This window comes from Macaca nemestrina, chromosome 17, assembly GCF_043159975.1.
Source record: "Macaca nemestrina isolate mMacNem1 chromosome 17, mMacNem.hap1, whole genome shotgun sequence".
In the NCBI taxonomy this organism is placed as follows: Eukaryota; Metazoa; Chordata; class Mammalia; order Primates; family Cercopithecidae; genus Macaca; species Macaca nemestrina.
The window spans coordinates 18,608,621-18,627,282 of NC_092141.1; the positions used below are offsets into that span (position 1 = coordinate 18,608,621).

At 46.1% G+C, this 18,662-nt stretch overlaps 1 protein-coding gene across 3 annotated transcripts in view; it reads right to left on the reverse strand.

Annotated features, from left to right (window-relative positions):
* The window catches only part of LOC105491048 (DNA topoisomerase III alpha), a 40,614-nt gene that overhangs the window by 19,684 nt on the left and 2,268 nt on the right, over window positions 1-18,662 (reverse strand). For 2 of the 3 annotated variants that reach the window (XM_011757158.3, XM_071082462.1), the window contains exons 2-11: window positions 15,013-15,072; window positions 14,495-14,568; window positions 13,351-13,426; window positions 11,288-11,396; window positions 8,745-8,888; window positions 8,443-8,613; window positions 8,023-8,123; window positions 5,659-5,733; window positions 1,972-2,054; window positions 635-842 (exon numbers count right to left, since the gene is read on the reverse strand). In XM_011757158.3, the coding sequence (XP_011755460.2) occupies window positions 635-842; window positions 1,972-2,054; window positions 5,659-5,733; window positions 8,023-8,123; window positions 8,443-8,613; window positions 8,745-8,888; window positions 11,288-11,396; window positions 13,351-13,426; window positions 14,495-14,568; window positions 15,013-15,072 (1,101 nt within the window). The remainder of the gene's footprint in view (window positions 1-634; window positions 843-1,971; window positions 2,055-5,658; window positions 5,734-8,022; window positions 8,124-8,442; window positions 8,614-8,744; window positions 8,889-11,287; window positions 11,397-13,350; window positions 13,427-14,494; window positions 14,569-15,012; window positions 15,073-18,662) is intronic. The other variant, XM_071082463.1, reaches the window with a different exon arrangement.

Below are 18,662 nucleotides of genomic sequence, written 5' to 3' on the forward strand. Positions count from 1 at the left end.
TTACAGGCGTAAGCCACTGCGCCTGGCCATATTTTTAAAATCAGAAAGAATATATGTTATTAAAAGAAGGAGGAGAAGAACAAAAGACTAAGATTTCCCCAGCTTTGTGCGAAGCCTACAGATGTAAACAAGCCTAATGGCTCCTGTGCCTGCAGAGTCTGCCCCTGGCTGAAGAAATGACTGAGACAGACAAGAAGAGCTGAGTGGGAAACTGCAATGACGTGGGGTGGCACGACTGGGGTGGCAGCAAAGTTTTAGGAGGCAACCAAAACTGAGCCAGCCTTGGGAGGATGGATAGAATTCTCTAGTTCCAGGGACTGGGAAGGCCACAAGGCTCACAGTGGGGGTAGGGGTCTGCACAGTGGTGTGGGGAGGAGAGGTACCTAGGTTGCCTATGAAGGACTAGCAGGGAAGCAGCAGGAGCTGACGGAGAGTGGGGAGGTGGGGCTGTATTAAGACGGGGGCCCATCACGGGGAAGGGTGAAGGGGTCTTTCATCAAAGCAAGCGAAATGAGAGAGATCTCAAGATCACTTGTTTTTACAATCACAGCCCACAGAGTAAATTCAAATCTTACTACCAACCCCCAGCACTTCCCTCTGGGTTCCAGCAGTCAGCACATTCAGAGAAACCAACCTGTAAGCTGTTGGTGTATTTGGTGGGGTGAATGGGAGGGTGAGCTTGGTCAGACTTGTTCCCATTGCGTGGGGTGGGACCACCCCGCTCTAGAATGCTCTGGGCAAAGGCCCCCCAGCGTGGATCGGGGGTCTGCTGTTCCACCAACACCGTCAGGTTTAAGTCTCTGGGAAAAATGTTTGTTTCTGTTCGGGGATAGCTGATGTACCTAAAACCAAGGCAAACAAACAGAAAAAGAAATTGCTAGGCTCTCTGATTGGTCATTAAACAACTGAAAGCACCCACTAACACCTACAAACACTCATCTGATGTAGCCAACTCAACTGAAGGCAACCTGGGTTACCTGATTCAGAAAAGTTCTGAGATGAGATGCACCCACTCATGGGGTGAAAAGCAGCTGGCTCTCCCGCTAGGACACTCAAAGAAGCCAAAGGAGAAACAAAAGGGGCAGCACAGCACAGGATAAAGGCCAGCAGCCTCAGAGCCTGGGGCTTGTCACTGGCCACTCTGAGGGTCAGTTTGACAGACCAACCCTGATGCAGCACATGAGTCTCACTGACCCTGACAAGTTCCACCAGTGTGTGCTTCGAGACTTTTCTTAGAGTATACAAAGAATAATGCTGTCCAATAAAACTGTAATGTGGACTCTATTTGTTTTTCGTTTTTTCTTTTTGAGATAGTCTTGCTGTGGTGCCCAGGCTGAAATATAGCAGTGTGATCTTGGCTCACTGTGGCCTCCGTCTCCCAAGCTAAAGTAATCCTCCTGCCTCAGCCTCCTGAACAGATAGGACTATAAGTGTGTGGCACAATGCCTGGCTAATTTTTCTTTTTTGTAGAGACAGGGTTTTGCTATGTTGCCCAGGTTGGTCTCGAACTCCTGAGCTCAAGCGATCTTCCTGCCTAGGCCTCCTAAAGTGCTTGGATTTCAGGTGTGACCCAGCATACCCAGTCTCTATTTGTAATTTTTGTTTTCTCCCAGAGATGGAGTCTCGCTCTGTCACCCAGGCTGGAGTGCAGTGGTGCAATCTCAGCTCACTGCAACCTCCGCCTCCTGGGTTAAATGATTCTCCTGCCTCCGCCTCCCCAGTAGCCGGGACTACAGGCGCACACCACCACACCACGCCCAGTTAATTTTTGTATTTTTAGTAGAGACGGGGTTTCACCATGTTGGCCAGGATGGTCTTGATCTCTTGACCTCATGATCTGCCTGTCTTAGCCTCCCAAAGTGCTGGGATTACAGGCATGAGCCACCACGCCTGGCCCATAAACTCTATTTCTAAAATATTTCATCCTGATAAAGACGGTTCAAATTCTACTCCCAAATCCAGAATATTTACCCTTGAGTGTAGAGCTTCTCAGCAATCCTCATGGTTTCTTTAGCATTTATTCTCAACTTTCGAGAAGCCAGCTTCTCAAGCTCCTGTGAAATGGGTCAATAGGGATGTTAGGTGTATTGCATGAGTCAGGCAGCACAACTCAAATACACAACTCATCTTCAGTCAAATCTGGCCCCTGTCACTCCAGATGCTTCTGTCAAACAGAGCGGAAAAGATTGCCCAACTGGCCGGGCGCGGTGGCTCAAGCCTGTAATCCCAGCACTTTGGGAGGCCGAGACGGGCGAATCACGAGGTCAGGAGATCGAGACCATCCTGGCTAACACGGTGAAACCCCGTCTCCACTAAAAAATACAAAAACTAGCCGGGCGAGGTGGCGGGCGCCTGTAGTCCCAGCTACTCGGGAGGCTGAGGCAGGAGAATGGCGTAAACCCGGGAGGCGGGGCTTGCAGTGAGCTGAGATCCGGCCACTGCACTCCAGCCTGGACGACAGAGCCAGACTCCGTCTCAAAAAAAAAAAAAAGATTGCCCAACAACAATTTCTGGGCCTGCCAGGCAGAGTCAGATCCTAGCCTAGTGGTTCTCAGACTTTAATGTGTGCAGGACTCAACTGGGAAGCCAGCAGATTTGGGGCCCTGACCACTGGGGAAGCTGCTATGTTGTGCAGGCTGATTTTGAACTCCTGGCCTCAAGCAATCCTCCCTCTCTGACCCCCCAAAATGCAAGGATCACAAGCATGAGCTACCATACCCAGCCGAAAACTCCATTTTTTTTTTTTTTGAGATGGAGTCTCACCCTGTAGCCTAGGCTGGAGTGCAGTGGCATGATCTTGGCCCACTGCAACCTCCACCTCCTGGGTCCAAGTGATTCTCCTGCTTCAGCCTCCCAAGTAGCTGGGATTACAGCACCACCACACTTGGCAAATTTTTGTATTTTTAGTAGAGATGGGGTTTCGCCATGTTGGCCTGGCTGGTCTTGAATACCCGACCTCAGGTGATCTGCTCGCCTCGGCCTACCAAAGTGCTGGGATTACAGACGTGAGCCACCACGTCTGGCCAGAAATCTACATTTAAAAAATTTTTTTATTTTCGAGACCGAGTCTCGCTCTTGTTGCCCAGACTGCAGTGCAGTGGCACGATTTCGACTCCCTGCAACCTCTGCCTCCCAGGTTCATGCAATTCGCCTGCCTCAGCCTCCTGAGTAGCTGGGACTACAGGCGCTCACCACGGCTAGCTAATTTTTGTGTTTTCAGCAGAGACGGGGTTTTGCCATGTTGTGATTACAGGCGTGAGCCACCGCCTCTGGCCCAGTCTACATATATATATGTATATATTTTCAGATGGAGTCTCACTCTGTCATCCAGGCTGGAGTGCAGTGGCGCGATCTCGGCTCACTGTAAGCGCTGCCTCCTGGGTTCATGCCAATTCTCCTGCCTCAGCCTCCCGAGTAGGTGGGAATACAGGCACCTGCCACCACACCTGGCTGATTTTTTGTATTTTTAGTAGAGATGGGGTTTCACCATGTTAGCCAGGATGGTCTCGATCTCCTGACCTCGTGATCCACCCGCCTCAGCCTCCCAAAGTGCTGGGATTACAGGCCTGAGCCACTGTGCCCAGGCTGAAATCTACATTTTTTAACAAAGCCGTCTAATACACTGTTCAAACACAGACAGTCTTGAGAACCATACTTTGGGAACACCACCCAAGCCCTGGTAAATTCTCCTGGAGGGTGAAAACCCCAGGAGGCCTCCTGGGGGATAACAGATGTTTTTTTCCCTAGGTGACAAGTTAACAGTGCTGATGACTATATGTCACACTAAAGCATACTTAACCAGTGAGGACTAAAAAACATAAGCCTACTATATAAAATCAATGCAGCTGGGCGTGGTGGCTCATGCCTCTAATCCCAGTACTTTGGGAGGCCAAGGCAGGCAGATCATGAGTTCAAGAGATTGAGACTATCCTGGCCAACATGGTGAAATCCCGTCTCTACTGAAAATATAAAAATTAGCTGTGTGTGGTGGCATGCACCTGTAGTCCCAGCTACTCAGGAGGCTGAGGCAGGAGAATCGCTTGAGCCCGGGAGATGGATGCTGCAGTGAGCTGAGATCACGCCACTGCATTCCAGCCTGGCGACCAGAGCAAGACTCCCTCTCAAAAAACAAACAAACAAACAAGCAAACAAAATGCATAACTGCCCCCATGCAATCCCTCCACACATATACACATTTACTGTGGCTTGCCGAAGACAAAGAATGCACTGCCCACCAGTCCCTGTGTGCTTCTTAGCCTGCATGCTTGTTAGCCTTAGTGTTCTGTATGTCCAACCTTCAGAGTGAATTCTAATAGTAATTCTATCCCAAATTTTCCTGCTAAGTGGTGACTGAGAAGGCATACTCCTAATGTGATTTACTCAGACTTGTGTTCCGTCAGGGTGGCTCTTCCTGGGGTCAAATAATTTGAGAAGCCCTGTTCTAAAGTAGGTTCATATAGCAGATTATTTAAAGTAATATTTACACAGATTATGCAGCAACATGAAAAAATGCTTGCGTGGAAAACACAAGCTACTTTAGTTATAATGCTGTAAAAACATGCATATTAAAAAACTGGAAGAGATACTAGTAATTATGGAAGGATGGTTGTCTTCCTCTTTTTGTTTCCCAAATCTCATGCAATGCAGTTATATTGCAATTGTTTTTTTTTTTTGAGACGGAGTCTCGTTCTGTCGCCCAGGCTGGAGTGCAGTGGATGGATCTCAGCTCATTGCAAGCTCCGCCTCCCGGGTTTACGCCATTCTCCTGCCTCAGCCTCCTGAGCAGCTGGGACTACAGGCGCCCACCACCTCGCCCGGCTAGTTTTTTGTATTTTGTAGCAGAGACGGGGTTTCACCACGTTAGCCAGGATGGTCTCGATCTCCTGACCTCGTGATCCGCCCGTCTCGGCCTCCCAAAGTGCTGGGATTACAGGCTTGAGCCACTGCACTCGGCCGCAGTTGTTAACAACAACAACAACAACAACAAAAAAAAGCCAGGCGCGGTGGCTCATGCCTGTTATCCCAGCACTTTGGGAAGCTGAGGTGGGCAGATCACCTGATGGTGGTGTATGCCTATAATCCCAGCTGCTCGGGAGGCTGAGGCAGGAGAATCGCTTGAACCCGGGAGGCGGAAGTTGTGGTAAGCCAAGACCGCACCATTGCACTCCAGCCTGGGCAACATCTCAAAAAAAAAATCTCAAAAAAATCTCAAAAAGAAAAAAAAAACCATTAAGAGGCCAGGCAGTGGTTGGGTGTGGTGGCTTATGCCTGTAATCCCAGTACTTTGGGAGGCTGGGGCTGGAGAATCACTTGAGGCCAAGAGTTTGAGACCAGCCTGGTCAACATAGTGAGATTCCGTCTCTACAAAAAAATTATAAAAATAATTAACTGGTCATCATGGCACATGGCTATAGTCCGAGCTACTTGGGAGGCTGAGGTGGGAGATCTCTTGAGCCCAGAAGTCTGAGTCTACAAAAACAAAACAAATAAAAAAAAACAAACAGTAAGGCTAAGCAGGACCGTGTCTTTCTCAAGCATTTTCTTGTGTGGCCTGGTGATGGGTGATATTTTCTTCCACCAAGCCACAGTCTAGGCAGTAGAACCACGGCCTCAAAACAGTGTTTCCCCAGTGCCTGAAACAGCCTGTCCGGAACATACCACAGTGTCCAAAGCTTGAGGCCGCCACTTGCTCTTGGGCTTAGATCTGACCTCTACCACAGTTGCCATGGGATCCTAGAAAGCCAGGAAAGAAAAGACCATGTTAACCTGTTAGTGCATCATCCCCATCCTTCCTGTGGAGAGCCCATGCCAGTCCTTCCAGATCAAACTGACGACCACCAGCTAGGCCTGTAGTGACAGCCTAGGAGAGTGCCCACTTAATGTCGCTTGTAGCTGACAGCAAGATAGACACCATCACTACTTTCCCACTCAAACCAAGATTGCGAAGGGCAATTTCACAAGCCTTAAGGTGCTTCCTCCAGAGACTATGAAATCCAACAGCCTATACATTGCCTGAATACAGTTTTCTATGTACACATACACAGTGCTCCTTCTGTTGTTGTTTTGTTTAAAATACAGAGATGGGGTCTTGCTATGTTACCCAGTCTGGCCCAGAAGTCCTGGGCTCAAGCAATACTCCCATAAGCCACCATGCTTGGCCCAGTGCTCCTTTAAAAAAAAAAAAATTCAGGATAATACAGAGTTAGAAACAGGAGAAATTGCCGGGTGCGGTGGCTCACGCCTGTAATCCCACCACTTTGGGAGGCTGAGGCAGGTGGATCACAAGGTCAAGAGAGCTAGACCATCCTGGCCAACATGGTGAAAACTCATCTCTACTAAAAATACAAAAATTAGCTAGGTGTGTTGGCGCATGCCTGTAGTGCCAGCTACTGGGGAGGCTGAGGCAGGAGAATCGCCTGAACCCAGGAGGTAGAAGTCGCAGTGAGCCAAGATCGTGCTGTTGCACTCCAGCCTGGCGACAGAGCCAGACTCTGTCTCAGGGAAAAGAAAAAAAGAAATAGGAGAAATTATACAATACAAGCTAGAGACCTTTAATCTTAAAACCAACTTCATAGTGTGCATCTCCCACCACGTAGTCCCGTACCACATCCGAGTGAAGGAGAAACAGGGCGGGCCTTTTTATTACTTACTTTTATATTTTATTATTATTTAAGTTGACCTTTTTTTTTTTTTTTTGAGGCAGTATCTCATTCTGTTACCCAGGCTGAAGTGCAGCGGCATAATCATGGCCCACTGCAGCCTCAACCTGCTGAGCTCAAGCAATTCTCCCACCTCAGCCTCCCAAGTAGATGGAACTATATGCAGGTGCCACCACACCCAGCTAATTTTTTTCTTTTTTGTAAAGATGGGGTTTCACTATGAAACCTCGGCTGGTGGTCTTTTTATTTAACAAATAATTGTGCAGTGTTACAGAGACTCCCAGTGGTCCAGGGTCAAAGGTGGAGTGAAAGAGAGATGGAGACAGCAGCACGGTCTGCAGAAGGGGTAGGGACACACTGGGATTCGGTTGTGCTCTGCCACGTATAGCTCTCACGTGTCTGTGGGTAAGTCTCTTCACTTTCTTTAGCTTCTTCATCTGGAAAATGGGGATGCTATCACTGCCTTCACAGGAATTATTAGGATTAAACAAAACAACACATAACAAAGTGTGCCTGGTCCATAGTGGGTGCTGCACAGTTATCACATCCCTTGCCTAATTAGTAACAAATCTGCCAGTGGGCTGCAGCCAGAAGCACACCATGAATTAAGCCTAGAGAGCTCGGAATTTTACTTAAGCATGACTCTGTGCAGTCCCTGGGTTAAACCAGGCTGTTATGTGCTAATAGGAAGTGACATCAGAAAGGAAACCATACAGCCCAAGGGCCAGGAAACGTTAGGGTGGGTCCTAACTCTGCCACTGACTGGCCTATGGCCCGGGCCAGTCTTGCTCCCTTCTATAGCACATGCATGTCCCACCCACCCTCCAGCCCTCTCCCTAATCTCTCCAGCCTCTGCTCAAGTGTAACCCCTCCCCTCCCTGTCCCTCCAGCCTTTCTCTATCCCTTTCCCTTGCCTTATTTTCTTCCTAGCTTTTATCAGTATATAAAATTAACCCACTAATTTGTGACTTTCACTTCTCTAGATTTCCTCACGCGACCAACAAAGAGGGGGCTGAGCCAAAGCTGTCCATTCTCTCCTAGCTCTCTAAGTCAATGACCTGGACTGGTCTAGCTAATCCTTGATAATTTCTGGTGACAGTATATGCCACAAGAGGAGATTTCAACTATACATTTCCCAAAATTTCTGATTTTATCTAAAAAGAATGCAGATACTTCCCTTTTCCTTTTAGTGCTGTTTTCAGGGGGTTCTAGTCTTACTGGTCCCCAAAGTGATCCCGAGATGCAAACTTAAAGCTAAAGTCCAATGGGAGAATGAGACAGATCACCTCTGCCAACAGTGGGAGTGATCTGGGAGGTGTGCAGAATGTTTCCTAGATCATTAAGGGTTCGAAGGACTTCTTACCTCCATACACAACTGATAGAGAACTAGGCAAGCCGTGTGGTTAAAGAGTCGATGCCTTTTCCAGTTGAATTCTACGATACCATCTTTGTGGTCATGAGTTACTATATTAAGGAGAGACAAACAGAAAGGCTGTGTCTCAGAGAAGCCACATGATATGACAGATAGGAAAAGGTTTATCTGTGTCTCAGAGAAGCCACATGATATGACAGATAGGAAAAGGTAGTGAAAGTCAAAGGAATATCAAATAAGGAAGAATTTCCGGATAACAAAGGGAACTTTAAGAGGATTGTAATGGGCCAGGGAGGATGACAGCAAGACTAAAATAAATTACAACTTTATTAGTGCTATTAACGCTCACAGTCCCCTTCCTTAACCTTGGGCCCATAGGTCCCAGGCCATAACCCCCACTCCAGGCCCTACCTTTAATTCTGTGGAAGATTTCTGGTACAAAAGCCTGAATGGCTTTGAATCGCTCCACCACAAAGCCCAATGTGGGGAACTGGCAGCTGCCGTAACTGATGAGCTGCTCTGCCAGCACCTCAGGAAAAATCTTCTGAAGCCGCAGGGTCTGGAACCTAGTAAAGGCAGCTCCTGGAGAGTGAAGGAAGGTGAAAATGGTGGCTAATAAGAGTCCAGGGCTGGCTGCACATATCTACACAGAGCCCATTTCTGGTCCCATAACACAACAATGTGGCCATGGGGGGGTCTGCCTAGCTCCTCACCAATCCTCAGGTCCAGCTCCTGCCTCACATCCACAGCATCGCTCACCCTCTGATCAGGCTCAGTCAGGTTTTCACAAGCTGTCCTGACGGCATGGGGTGTGATCTCAGAGAATCGGGCTCGCAACACCTGCAGATTGGGCTTTACTGCAGAACACAAGGCGTTACCAAGGTCAAAGTCAAACCACACTGCCCTCCATCATAAAGGACTCACTTTTCTTAAAGCCCCTTGAAATAAAGGCAAACCAGTTCAAGAAGCTGTGAGGTGACCAATTTACCTATTAGGTTAAATCAGTGGTGTACAGTGTCTAAAGAGGAAACACCACCATAACCTTTAAACTGAGTATACTCTCAAAAATAGTGATGGAGCTAATTTTAGCTAGTAACTGTGGGGAAAAGAAAGAGAGACAGATTGTTACTTTGTCTATGTAGAAAAAGGAAAACATAAAGAAACTCCATTTTGATCTGTACTAAGAAAAATTGTTGTGCTTTGAGATGCTGTTAATCTGTGACTCTTGTCCCAACCCTGTGCTCACAAAAATATGTGCTGTATTGGCTCAAGGTTTAAGGGATTTAGGGCTGTGCAGGATGTGCTTTGTCAAAAATGTGTTTGTAGGCAGTACACTTTGTGAAAGACATCACCATTCTCCATTCTCTATTAACCAGAGACACAATGCACTGCGGAAGGCCGCAGGGACTCCTGCCCAAGAAAGCCTGGGTACTGTCCAGGTTTCCCCCCACTGAGACAGCCTGAGATATGGCCTCGTGGGAAGGGAAAGACCTTACAGCCCCCCAGCCTGACACTCGTAAAGGGTCAGTGCTGAGGAGGATTAGTGAAAGAGTAAGGTCTCTATGCGGTTGCGGTAAGAGGAAGGCATCTGTCTACTGCACGTCTCTGGGAATGGAATGACTCGGTGTAAAACCGACCATATATTATATTCTGAGATAGGAGAAAACCGCTGTATGGCTGGAGGCGAGACATCATGGTGGCAATACTGCTCTGTTACTCTTTACTGCGCTGTGTTTATGTAAAGTTAAACATAAATCTAGCCTATGTACACATCCAGGCACAGCACCCTTCCTTAAACTTATTTATGACACAGAGTCTTTTGTTCACATGTTTTCCTGCTGACCCTCTCCCCACCATCACCCTACAATCATACCGCATTCCCCTCGCCGAGATAGTAAAGATAGTGATCAATAAATACTGAGGGAACTCAGAGACCAGCGGCAGTGTAGGTCCTCACTTACTGAGCACCAGTCCCCTGGGCCCACTTTTCTTCCTATATACTTTGTCTCTGTGTGGGTTATTTCTTTTCTCAGTCTCTCGTCTCCACCTTGCGAGAAATACCCATGCCCCCTTCCGTAACTAAAATACTAAAATGCTCTTGGTGAGCATTGTTTCTTTTTTTTTTTGGAGACAGTCTCACTCTGTCACCCAGGCTGGAATGCCGTGGTACAATCTCGGCTCACTGCAACCTCTGCCTCCTGGGTTCAAGCAATTCTCCTGCCGTAGCCTCTTGAGTAGCTGGGACTACAGGCACATGCCACCACACCTGCCTAATTTTTGTAATTTTAGTAGAGACAGGGTTTCACCATGTTGACTAGGCTGGTCTCAAACACCTGACCTCAGGAGATCCACCTGCCTCAGTCTTTCAAAGTGCTGGGATTATAGGCATGAGCCACCGTGCCTGGCTGCCTTTTGAGACTTTAATCTTACTTGCTCTCTCAGGCCTTTTGGGAAAAGAAAAATACTATCAATTAAAGGGTTCTGTGGGGGAATTTCATGCCCCTTCAGGAAAGAATATAGGACATATACACACTGTCCTTGAAAGTTAATGCACTAAAATTTCCAGGAGTCATTACAGCGCTGAACACAAAACCACTAAAGGAAAATAGCAACCCCACCCTCTGAGCTAGAGAATGGCCAGCCCGTTCATCACTTCCTAAGTTACCCAAAACCATTAACACGGCGAGAGCCTTTAAATCCACTGCAACAATTATTTATTAATAGTCGAGCACTGTATAATAGGAGAGATTAAAAAATAAAACAGAACATTTTGTAATTATTCTTTGTACTTTACTTGTGGTATATTCACTCTTTTACACATATTCAATATGTAATTTTATTTTTCTATTTTTGTTTCCATTAACCAAATACTAAAATAATTCAATATATAACAACAACAACAACAACAACAAAAAGAATATAAAGTCCCTGTTCTCAAGGAGCTGGGTATCTGCTTGTATGCTTGTACCTAACAAGGAATGAGTCCTGGTCTAAATGGTTTACATCACACATTAACTCATCTAATCTCTGTGGCAGTCCCAGGAAACATGCTGGATTGGCCTGATGTTACAGACAAGGAAGTCGAGGCTCCCAATGGCTCAGTGATTTGCTCCAGGACACATGGCTGGTGGGACTCACAGACCGAGAGGAAAAGTATCTGCACAGGAACTCATCTGTGGCTCACTTGCACATACAAATGAGAACACTCTATTTATGGAATCCCAAAGTAGAGAAAGTCAGCAGCAGCAGCACTTACCAGTCTTACACACGTGGATAATCTCAAACCCAATGTTTTCGCCTTCTCTATCACAATCAGTCCAGATCACCAGAGCCTGGCACTGGCGAGTCTCTCGTTCCAGAGTTTTCTGAAGTTCACAGTGGAATAAGAGTGGTGAGAACAGAATTGCAGAACAGTGACTTGACACCTCTATGCTAAGGGGATCTGACTGAAGGTTAATAATATTCTTGGAATGTGACAACTTGGCGAAGGAAAGAGATCAGAGAAAACTGCTCTCATTGGTCCTAATGATCATACAACCCCTTAGAACCACAAATGAGTTTCTAGAATAGAGGGTTTAATATAACTTCCCCAATATGACGAAACCTAAAATTCAGCTCTAACACACACACACTTCGAGCAGTTCTGATTATGACCTGGTTAAAAAAAACGAACCCCGGCTAGGCACGGTGGCTCACGCCTGTAATCCCAGCAATTTGGGAGGCTGAGGTGGGTGGATCATGAGGTCAGGAGATTGAGACCATCCTGGTTAACATGGTGAAACCCCGTCTCTACTAAACATACAAAAAATTAGCCGGGCATGGTGGCAGGCGCCTGTAGTCCCAGCTACTCAGGAGGCTGAGGCAGGAGAATGGCCTGAACCCGGGAGGCGGAGCTTGCAGTGAGTCGAGATTACGCCACTGCAGTCCAGCCTGGGCGACACAGCAAGACTCCGTCTCAAAACAAAACAAAACAAAACAAATCCCAAATGAATTTCATCCAAAGGTTTATTAGTTCTCAATAAATTAACTGGCCGGGCTTGGTGGCTCACGCCTGTAATCCCAGCACTTTAGGAGGCTGAGGCGGGTGGATCACCCGAGGTCAGGAGTTCGAGACAAGTCTGGTCAACATCGTGAAACCCCATCTCTACTAAAAATACAAAAATTAGCTGGGTGTGGTGGCAGGCGCCTGCAATCTCAGCTACTCCAGAGGCTGGGGCAAAAGAATCACTTGAACCTGGAGGCAGAGGTTACAGTGAGCTGAGATTGCGCCACCACACTCCAGCCTGGGGGACAAGAGCGAGACTTTATCTCAAAATAAATAAATAAATAAATAAATAAAAATTTAAGGCCGGGCGCGGTGGCTCAAGCCTGTAATCCTAGCACTTTGGGAGGCTGAGATGGGCGGATCACGAGGTCAGGAGATCGAGACCATCCTGGCTAACATGGTGAAACCCCGTCTCTACTAAAAAATACAAAAAACTAGCCGGGCGAGGTGGCGGACGCCTGTAGTCCCAGCTACTTGGGAGGCTGAGGCAGGAGAATGGCGTGAACCCGGGAGGCGGAGCTTGCAGTGAGCTGAGATCCGGCCACTGCACTCCAGCCCGGGCGACAGAGCGAGACTCCGTCTCAAAAAAAAAAAAAAAAAAAAAAAAAAATTAAAATAAATTAACTACGCATGCCCTGACTGCTTGACAACTGGCAATTTACTGTCAAACAGGCATTTATACTTTGTAGCCTCTTCCATTTAACAAGGGGTGAGATGGGGACTAGCTAGCACTAATAGTTTACAATACTTAGGATTATTTTTTGAGATAGGGTCTCGCTTTCTCACCAGACTGGAGTGTGGTGGTGTGATTACAGCTCATTGCAGCCTCAACCTCCTGCCTCCTGGGCTCAAGTAATCCTCCTTCCTCAGCCTTACTATTAGCTGGGTCTATAGGCGTACATCACCATGCCTGGTTAATTTTCTTTTTTACTTGGAGAGATAGAGTCTCACTATGTTGCTCAGGCTGGTCTCAAATTCCTGGGGTTCAAGTGATCCTGCCTTGGCCCCACAAATTGCTGGGATTACAGGCATAAACCACCATGTCCAGCTCTTATTCCTAGGATTTAAACAACTACTATTCATAAAAAAATGTTTACTTCAGTTTCTTGGCCACTTGGCCACATTTATACAATGGGTGGGAACCAGCTTTTTAAATCATGGTAGTGAGTTTGGTGGAAAACCTTATCTCCAAATGCCAATGCATTAAAAATAAAGATATCACTCTATTTGACTCTTTGGTTGTTCAGTGCCATATGTCTTCCAAAAGACCCTACCTTGATGTCTACAAAATTCTCTGGGCAGTACTTTTCAATTTCTGCTTCAAAGAGGACAAGAGGGTTGCAGCTCTGCCTAGAAAAGACATGAAAACAGAGTCCCAACTCAGTACATGACAGAGAGCCCTCCAATCTAATGACAGCAAACTGTTCCAATGGGTTCATGGTGTATCCCCAAAAGAAAAGGTCCCGGTGAACTGAAAGCAAGGCTATGACCCTCTGCATGACACACTGTCCACTTCTCCACGAGTGTGAACAGGACGGATAAGATGGCATTCTGGAGCCCTTTTACAGGTAAATGCAATCCAATGGCTGCATGAAAAAGGCCTGGCAATTTTGAGGGAACACCAAAAGTGACTGTTTAAAGATTTAATAAAAATTCACAATGGATCAGATAATCCTAGGTCATCTTAGTATTATAAATTACTGCGGGGTGCGGTGGCTCATACCTGCAATCCCAGCATGCTGGGAGGCCAAGGCAGGTAGATCACGAGGTCAGAAGATCAAGACCAGCCTGGCTAACAGGGTGAAACCCCGTCTCTAACAAAAATACAAAAAATTAGCTGGCATGGTGGCGGGCGCCTGTAGTCCCAGCTACTCGGGAGGCTGAGGCAGGAGAATTGCTTGAACCCAGGAGGCAGAGGTTGCAATGAGTTGAGATTGCGCCACTGCATTCCAGCCTGGGTGACAGAACAAGATTCCGTCTAAAAAAATAACTAAAATAAAACAATAAACAGATAAATAAATAAATTACCGAGACACAGTGGCTCACACCTGTAATCCTAGCACTTTGGGAGGCAAAAGAAGGCAAACCCCGCCTTGTTTGAGACCAGCCTGGTCAACATGGTGAAACTCTGTCTCTACCAAAAATACAAAAATTAGCCAGGTGTGGTGGTGCGTGCCTGTAGTCCCAGCTACTTGGGAGGGTGAGGCAGGAGAATCACTCGAACCTGGGAGGCAGAGATTGCCGTGAGCCAAGATCATGCCACTGTGCCCCAGCTTGGAAGACAGAGTCTCACTCTGAGACTTTGTCTCAAAAAAAAAAAAAAAAAATTACCCAGTAAGATCAACATGCCTCAAAAGTTCTCTGAAATTTCACAACTTACTATAATCTGAAAGTTCTTCCCTTGAGAATTGTACTGACCATTTTCGAAACTGCATCCGGAAATCATGAGCCAGTAAATGTCCAGAAACCGAAGTCATTACCATGGTAACATTCTGAATGATGACAAAATTCAAAATTCAGTTAGTCTTTTTACAGTTATTATTTTGCCAAGTCATTCAAATGAGAGGGAGGAGCTTCTATTAAAGACATTTTAAAAAACCTGATTGGGAAGAAATAAACATAAATACAAGGTCTTCAAAGTCAAAAGCCATAGGAATACAATCACCATTCCAATTCTAGTACCACGACACCTCTTGCATTAGTTCAATTTTCCTCAAACTATTGTATATTAGCTTTTTTTTTTCTTTTTTGAAATGAAGAGCTGAGATGGGACCATATTTTATTAAAGAGACTTCCTCATAAATTATAAAGTGATCACCTGTAACCAGGAACGTTTAGGTTGTTAACAGCTGTTATTCTTAAGACAGTGACATACTCTACATATGACTAGGCTGACTACTTTCTCTTGCTTATGATGAAAATATTTTAGCACCTACCTGGCCATACAGATGATAATCAAATTCATAGATCTTGTTGAATTTTGAAAGTCCTTCTCTCTATAAAACAAAAATAAGTAAAAAATATAAATTATGTTCAAAATAACAGATTCCTCTGTATAATTCTTCCTGATCCTGAATTTGGCAATGATTCCTTGGTTATGACACCAAAAATACAACAAACATTGCTCCAAAGAAGATAAGAAATGGCCAACAAGCATATGAAAAGATGCTCAATATTATTAATCATTGGGAAAAAGAAGATAAGAAATGGCCAACAAGCATATGAAAAGATGCTCAATATTATTAATCATTGGGAAAACACAAATCAAAACCATGATGAGATACCACTCCACACCCATTAGGATGATAATGAAATAGAATTAAAAAACAAACAAGTAAAATAACAAGTGTTGTTGAGGATGGGGAGAAATTGGACATTGCCAGTGGAAATGTAAAATGCTTTGGCCACTCTGGAAAATTTTGGTGTTTCCTCAAAAAGTTAAACATAGAGTTATCACATGTCACAGCAATTCCACTCTTAGAAATTTACCCAAAAGAATTAAAAACACATTCAAATACACTTTGGGAGGCTGAGGCAGGTGGATCACTTGAGGTCAGGAGTTCGAGACCAGCCTGGACAACATGGTGAAACCCCGTCTCTACTAAAAATACGACGATTGGCCGGGTGTGGTAGTGTGCGCCTCTAATCCCAGTTACTTGGGAGGCTGAGGCAGAACAATCACTTGAGCCCAGGAGGTGGACGTTGCAGTGAGTGGAGATGGAGCCACTGCACTCTAGCCTGGGTGACAGAGCGAAACTCTGTCTCAAAAACAAAACAAAACACAAACAAAAAAACACATTAAAAAAAAAACCTGTACATGAATGTCTATAGAAGTTCTATTCACAATAGTCAAAAGATGAAAACCCAAATGTCCATCAACTGATGAATGGTAAAATGAAATGTGATCTATCCATATGACAGAATACTATTCAGCCATAAAAAGGAATGAAGAGGCCAGGCGCAATGGCTCACGCCTGTAATTCCAGCACTTTGGGAGGCCAAGGTGGGTGGATTACAAGGTCAGGAGTTCGAGACCAGCCTGGCCAACATAGTGAAACCCTGTCTCTACTAAAAATACAAAAAATTAGCCGGGCGTGGTGGCAGGTGCCTGTAATCCCAGCTACCGGGGAGCCTGAGGCAGGAGAATCACTTGAACCTGGGAGGTGGAGGTTACAATGAGCTGAGATTGCACCACTGCACTCCAGCCTGGGCGACAGTGAGAGAAACTCCATCTCAAAAACCAAAAAAAAAGGGAATGAAGAACTAATATTAATACATGGTACAACATGGATGGACTTCAAGAAGATTATGTTAAGTGAAAGAAACCTGACACAAAAGAGCATGTAAGATATGGGTCCACTTATAGGAAATGCCCAGAACAGGCAAATCCATGGGGAGAGAAAGCAGATTTGTGGTTGTGAAGGGCTGAGGAGAGGGTAAGGGGAGTAACAGCTTAATGGATATGAGGTTTCCTCTTGGGGTGATAAAAAACCTTCTGAAACTAGACAACGATGATGGTGGCACATTTAGTGTACAAAATTCCACTGAACTGTATACTTCAAAATGATTAAAATGGTCAATTTTCTGTGTATTTTGCCACTCAACCTACATGGTTCTCTAAGACCCTTATGATATGCACTCAACTGCTGCCCTTGCTTAACTCACTGGTGTCTCCTTGCACCATACGACATCCCTAACTTCTCACTGTTTCTGAATATGCCGAGCTATTTCAAGCCACTAGGTTGTTCTTCACAGTTTCTACTGCCTGGTAAAACGTTCACACTCAGCTCAAACACGCTTTCAACAAGTATTAACTTTTCTTCTTCTTTTTTTTTTTTTGAGAAGGAGTCTCACTCTGTCGCCCAGGCTGGAGTGTAGTGGCGTGATGTCGGCTCACTGCAAGCTCCGCCTCCCAGGTTCACGCCATTCTCCTGCCTCAGCCTCCCAAGTAGCTGGGACTATAGGCGCCTGCCAGCACACCCGGCTACTTTTTTCTATTTTTAGTAGAGACAGGGTTTCACCGTGTTAGCCAGGATGGTCTCATGGTCTCACTCTCCTGACCTCGTGATTCGCCTGCCTCGGCCTCCCAAAGTGCTGGAATCCAGGTATGAGCTACCACACCCGGCCTAATTTTTTTTTTTGAGACGGAGTCTCATTCTGTCACCCAGGCTGTAGTGCAATGGTGCAATCTAAGCTCATTGCAACCTCTACTTCCCAGGTTCAAGTGATTCTCCTGTCTCAGCCTTCTGAGTAGCTGGGATTATAGGACCCCACCACCGCACCTGGCTAATTTTTGTATTTCTAGTAGAGAGGGGTTTCGCCATGTTGGCCAGGCTGATCTTGAACTCATGACCTCAGGTGATCCGCCTGCTTCAGCCTCCCAAACTGCTGGCATTACAGGCGTGAGCTGTTGCGCCCAGCCCAAGTATTAATATTTATTGTAAGTTTCCTGCATTCCAGACACCATAACAGGCGTTAGGACATAGCAATTAAAATATAATCACTGCCCTTTGGAGCGTAGAGTCCAAGGAGAGGCACTGACAAAAATCAAATAAATGACTGCACATCCCATTATTTAACTGTAACCAGTAGATGCCTTTCAAGTAGAATAGAGTGCTATGACAGCATGTCAGTAAGGGTCTCTGACCTAGTGCGGGGGAAGAGGTGGTGAGGGAAGGATTCCTTGAAGATGAGACATTTCAGCAGCCTCTCTCCTCTAGCTGCCCAAGATGCCAAAAGGAAAGAAGGCCAAGGAGAAGAAAGTGGCCCTGGCCCCCGCTGTCATGGAGCAGCAGTAGGCCAATAAGGTGGTAAATCTCATTTGAGAAAAAGTCCTAAGAATTTTGGCATTGGACATCTAGCCGAAGGGCCTCACCCACTTTGTCAAATAGTCCTGCTATAACTGGCTGCAGCGGCAGAGCCGCTGTCCTCTATAAGCGGCTGATGTGCCACCTGGGATTGACCAGTTCACCCAGGCCTCAGACTACCAAACTTAAGCTACTCAATTGCTTAAGCTTGCCCACAGTACAGACAAGAGACACAGCACGGGAAGAGATTGAAACTGTTGGCCCAGGCTGAGAAGAAAGCTGCCGGCAAAGGGGATGTCCCTACTAAGAGACCACCTACACTTCAAGCAGGGGTTGACACCGCCAACAACTTGGTAGAGAACATGAAGGATCAGCTGGTGGTGGATCCATTGAGCTGGCTGTCTTCCTGCCTGCGCTGTGTCCTAAGATGGGGATTCTCTACTGCACTGTCAAGACAGGGGTGTCAAGTTCCACAGGAAGACCTGTACCACTGTCACCTTCACACAGGTTAACTTTCTGGAAGATAAAGGAGCTCTGGCTAAGCTGGTGGAAGCTGGCAGGACAAATTACAATGACATATGAGATCTGCTGTCACAAGGGAGGCAATGCCCTGGGTCCAAAATCTGTAGCTTGCATTACCAACCTAGAAAAGGCAAAGGCTAAAGAATTTGCCACTAAACTGGGTTAAGTACACACTGTTGCGTTTTCTGTACATAAAAATAATAAAATTTCTCCTTCCAAGAAAAGTCTTTCCTTTTGGCTGGAATTGCCATCTTGGA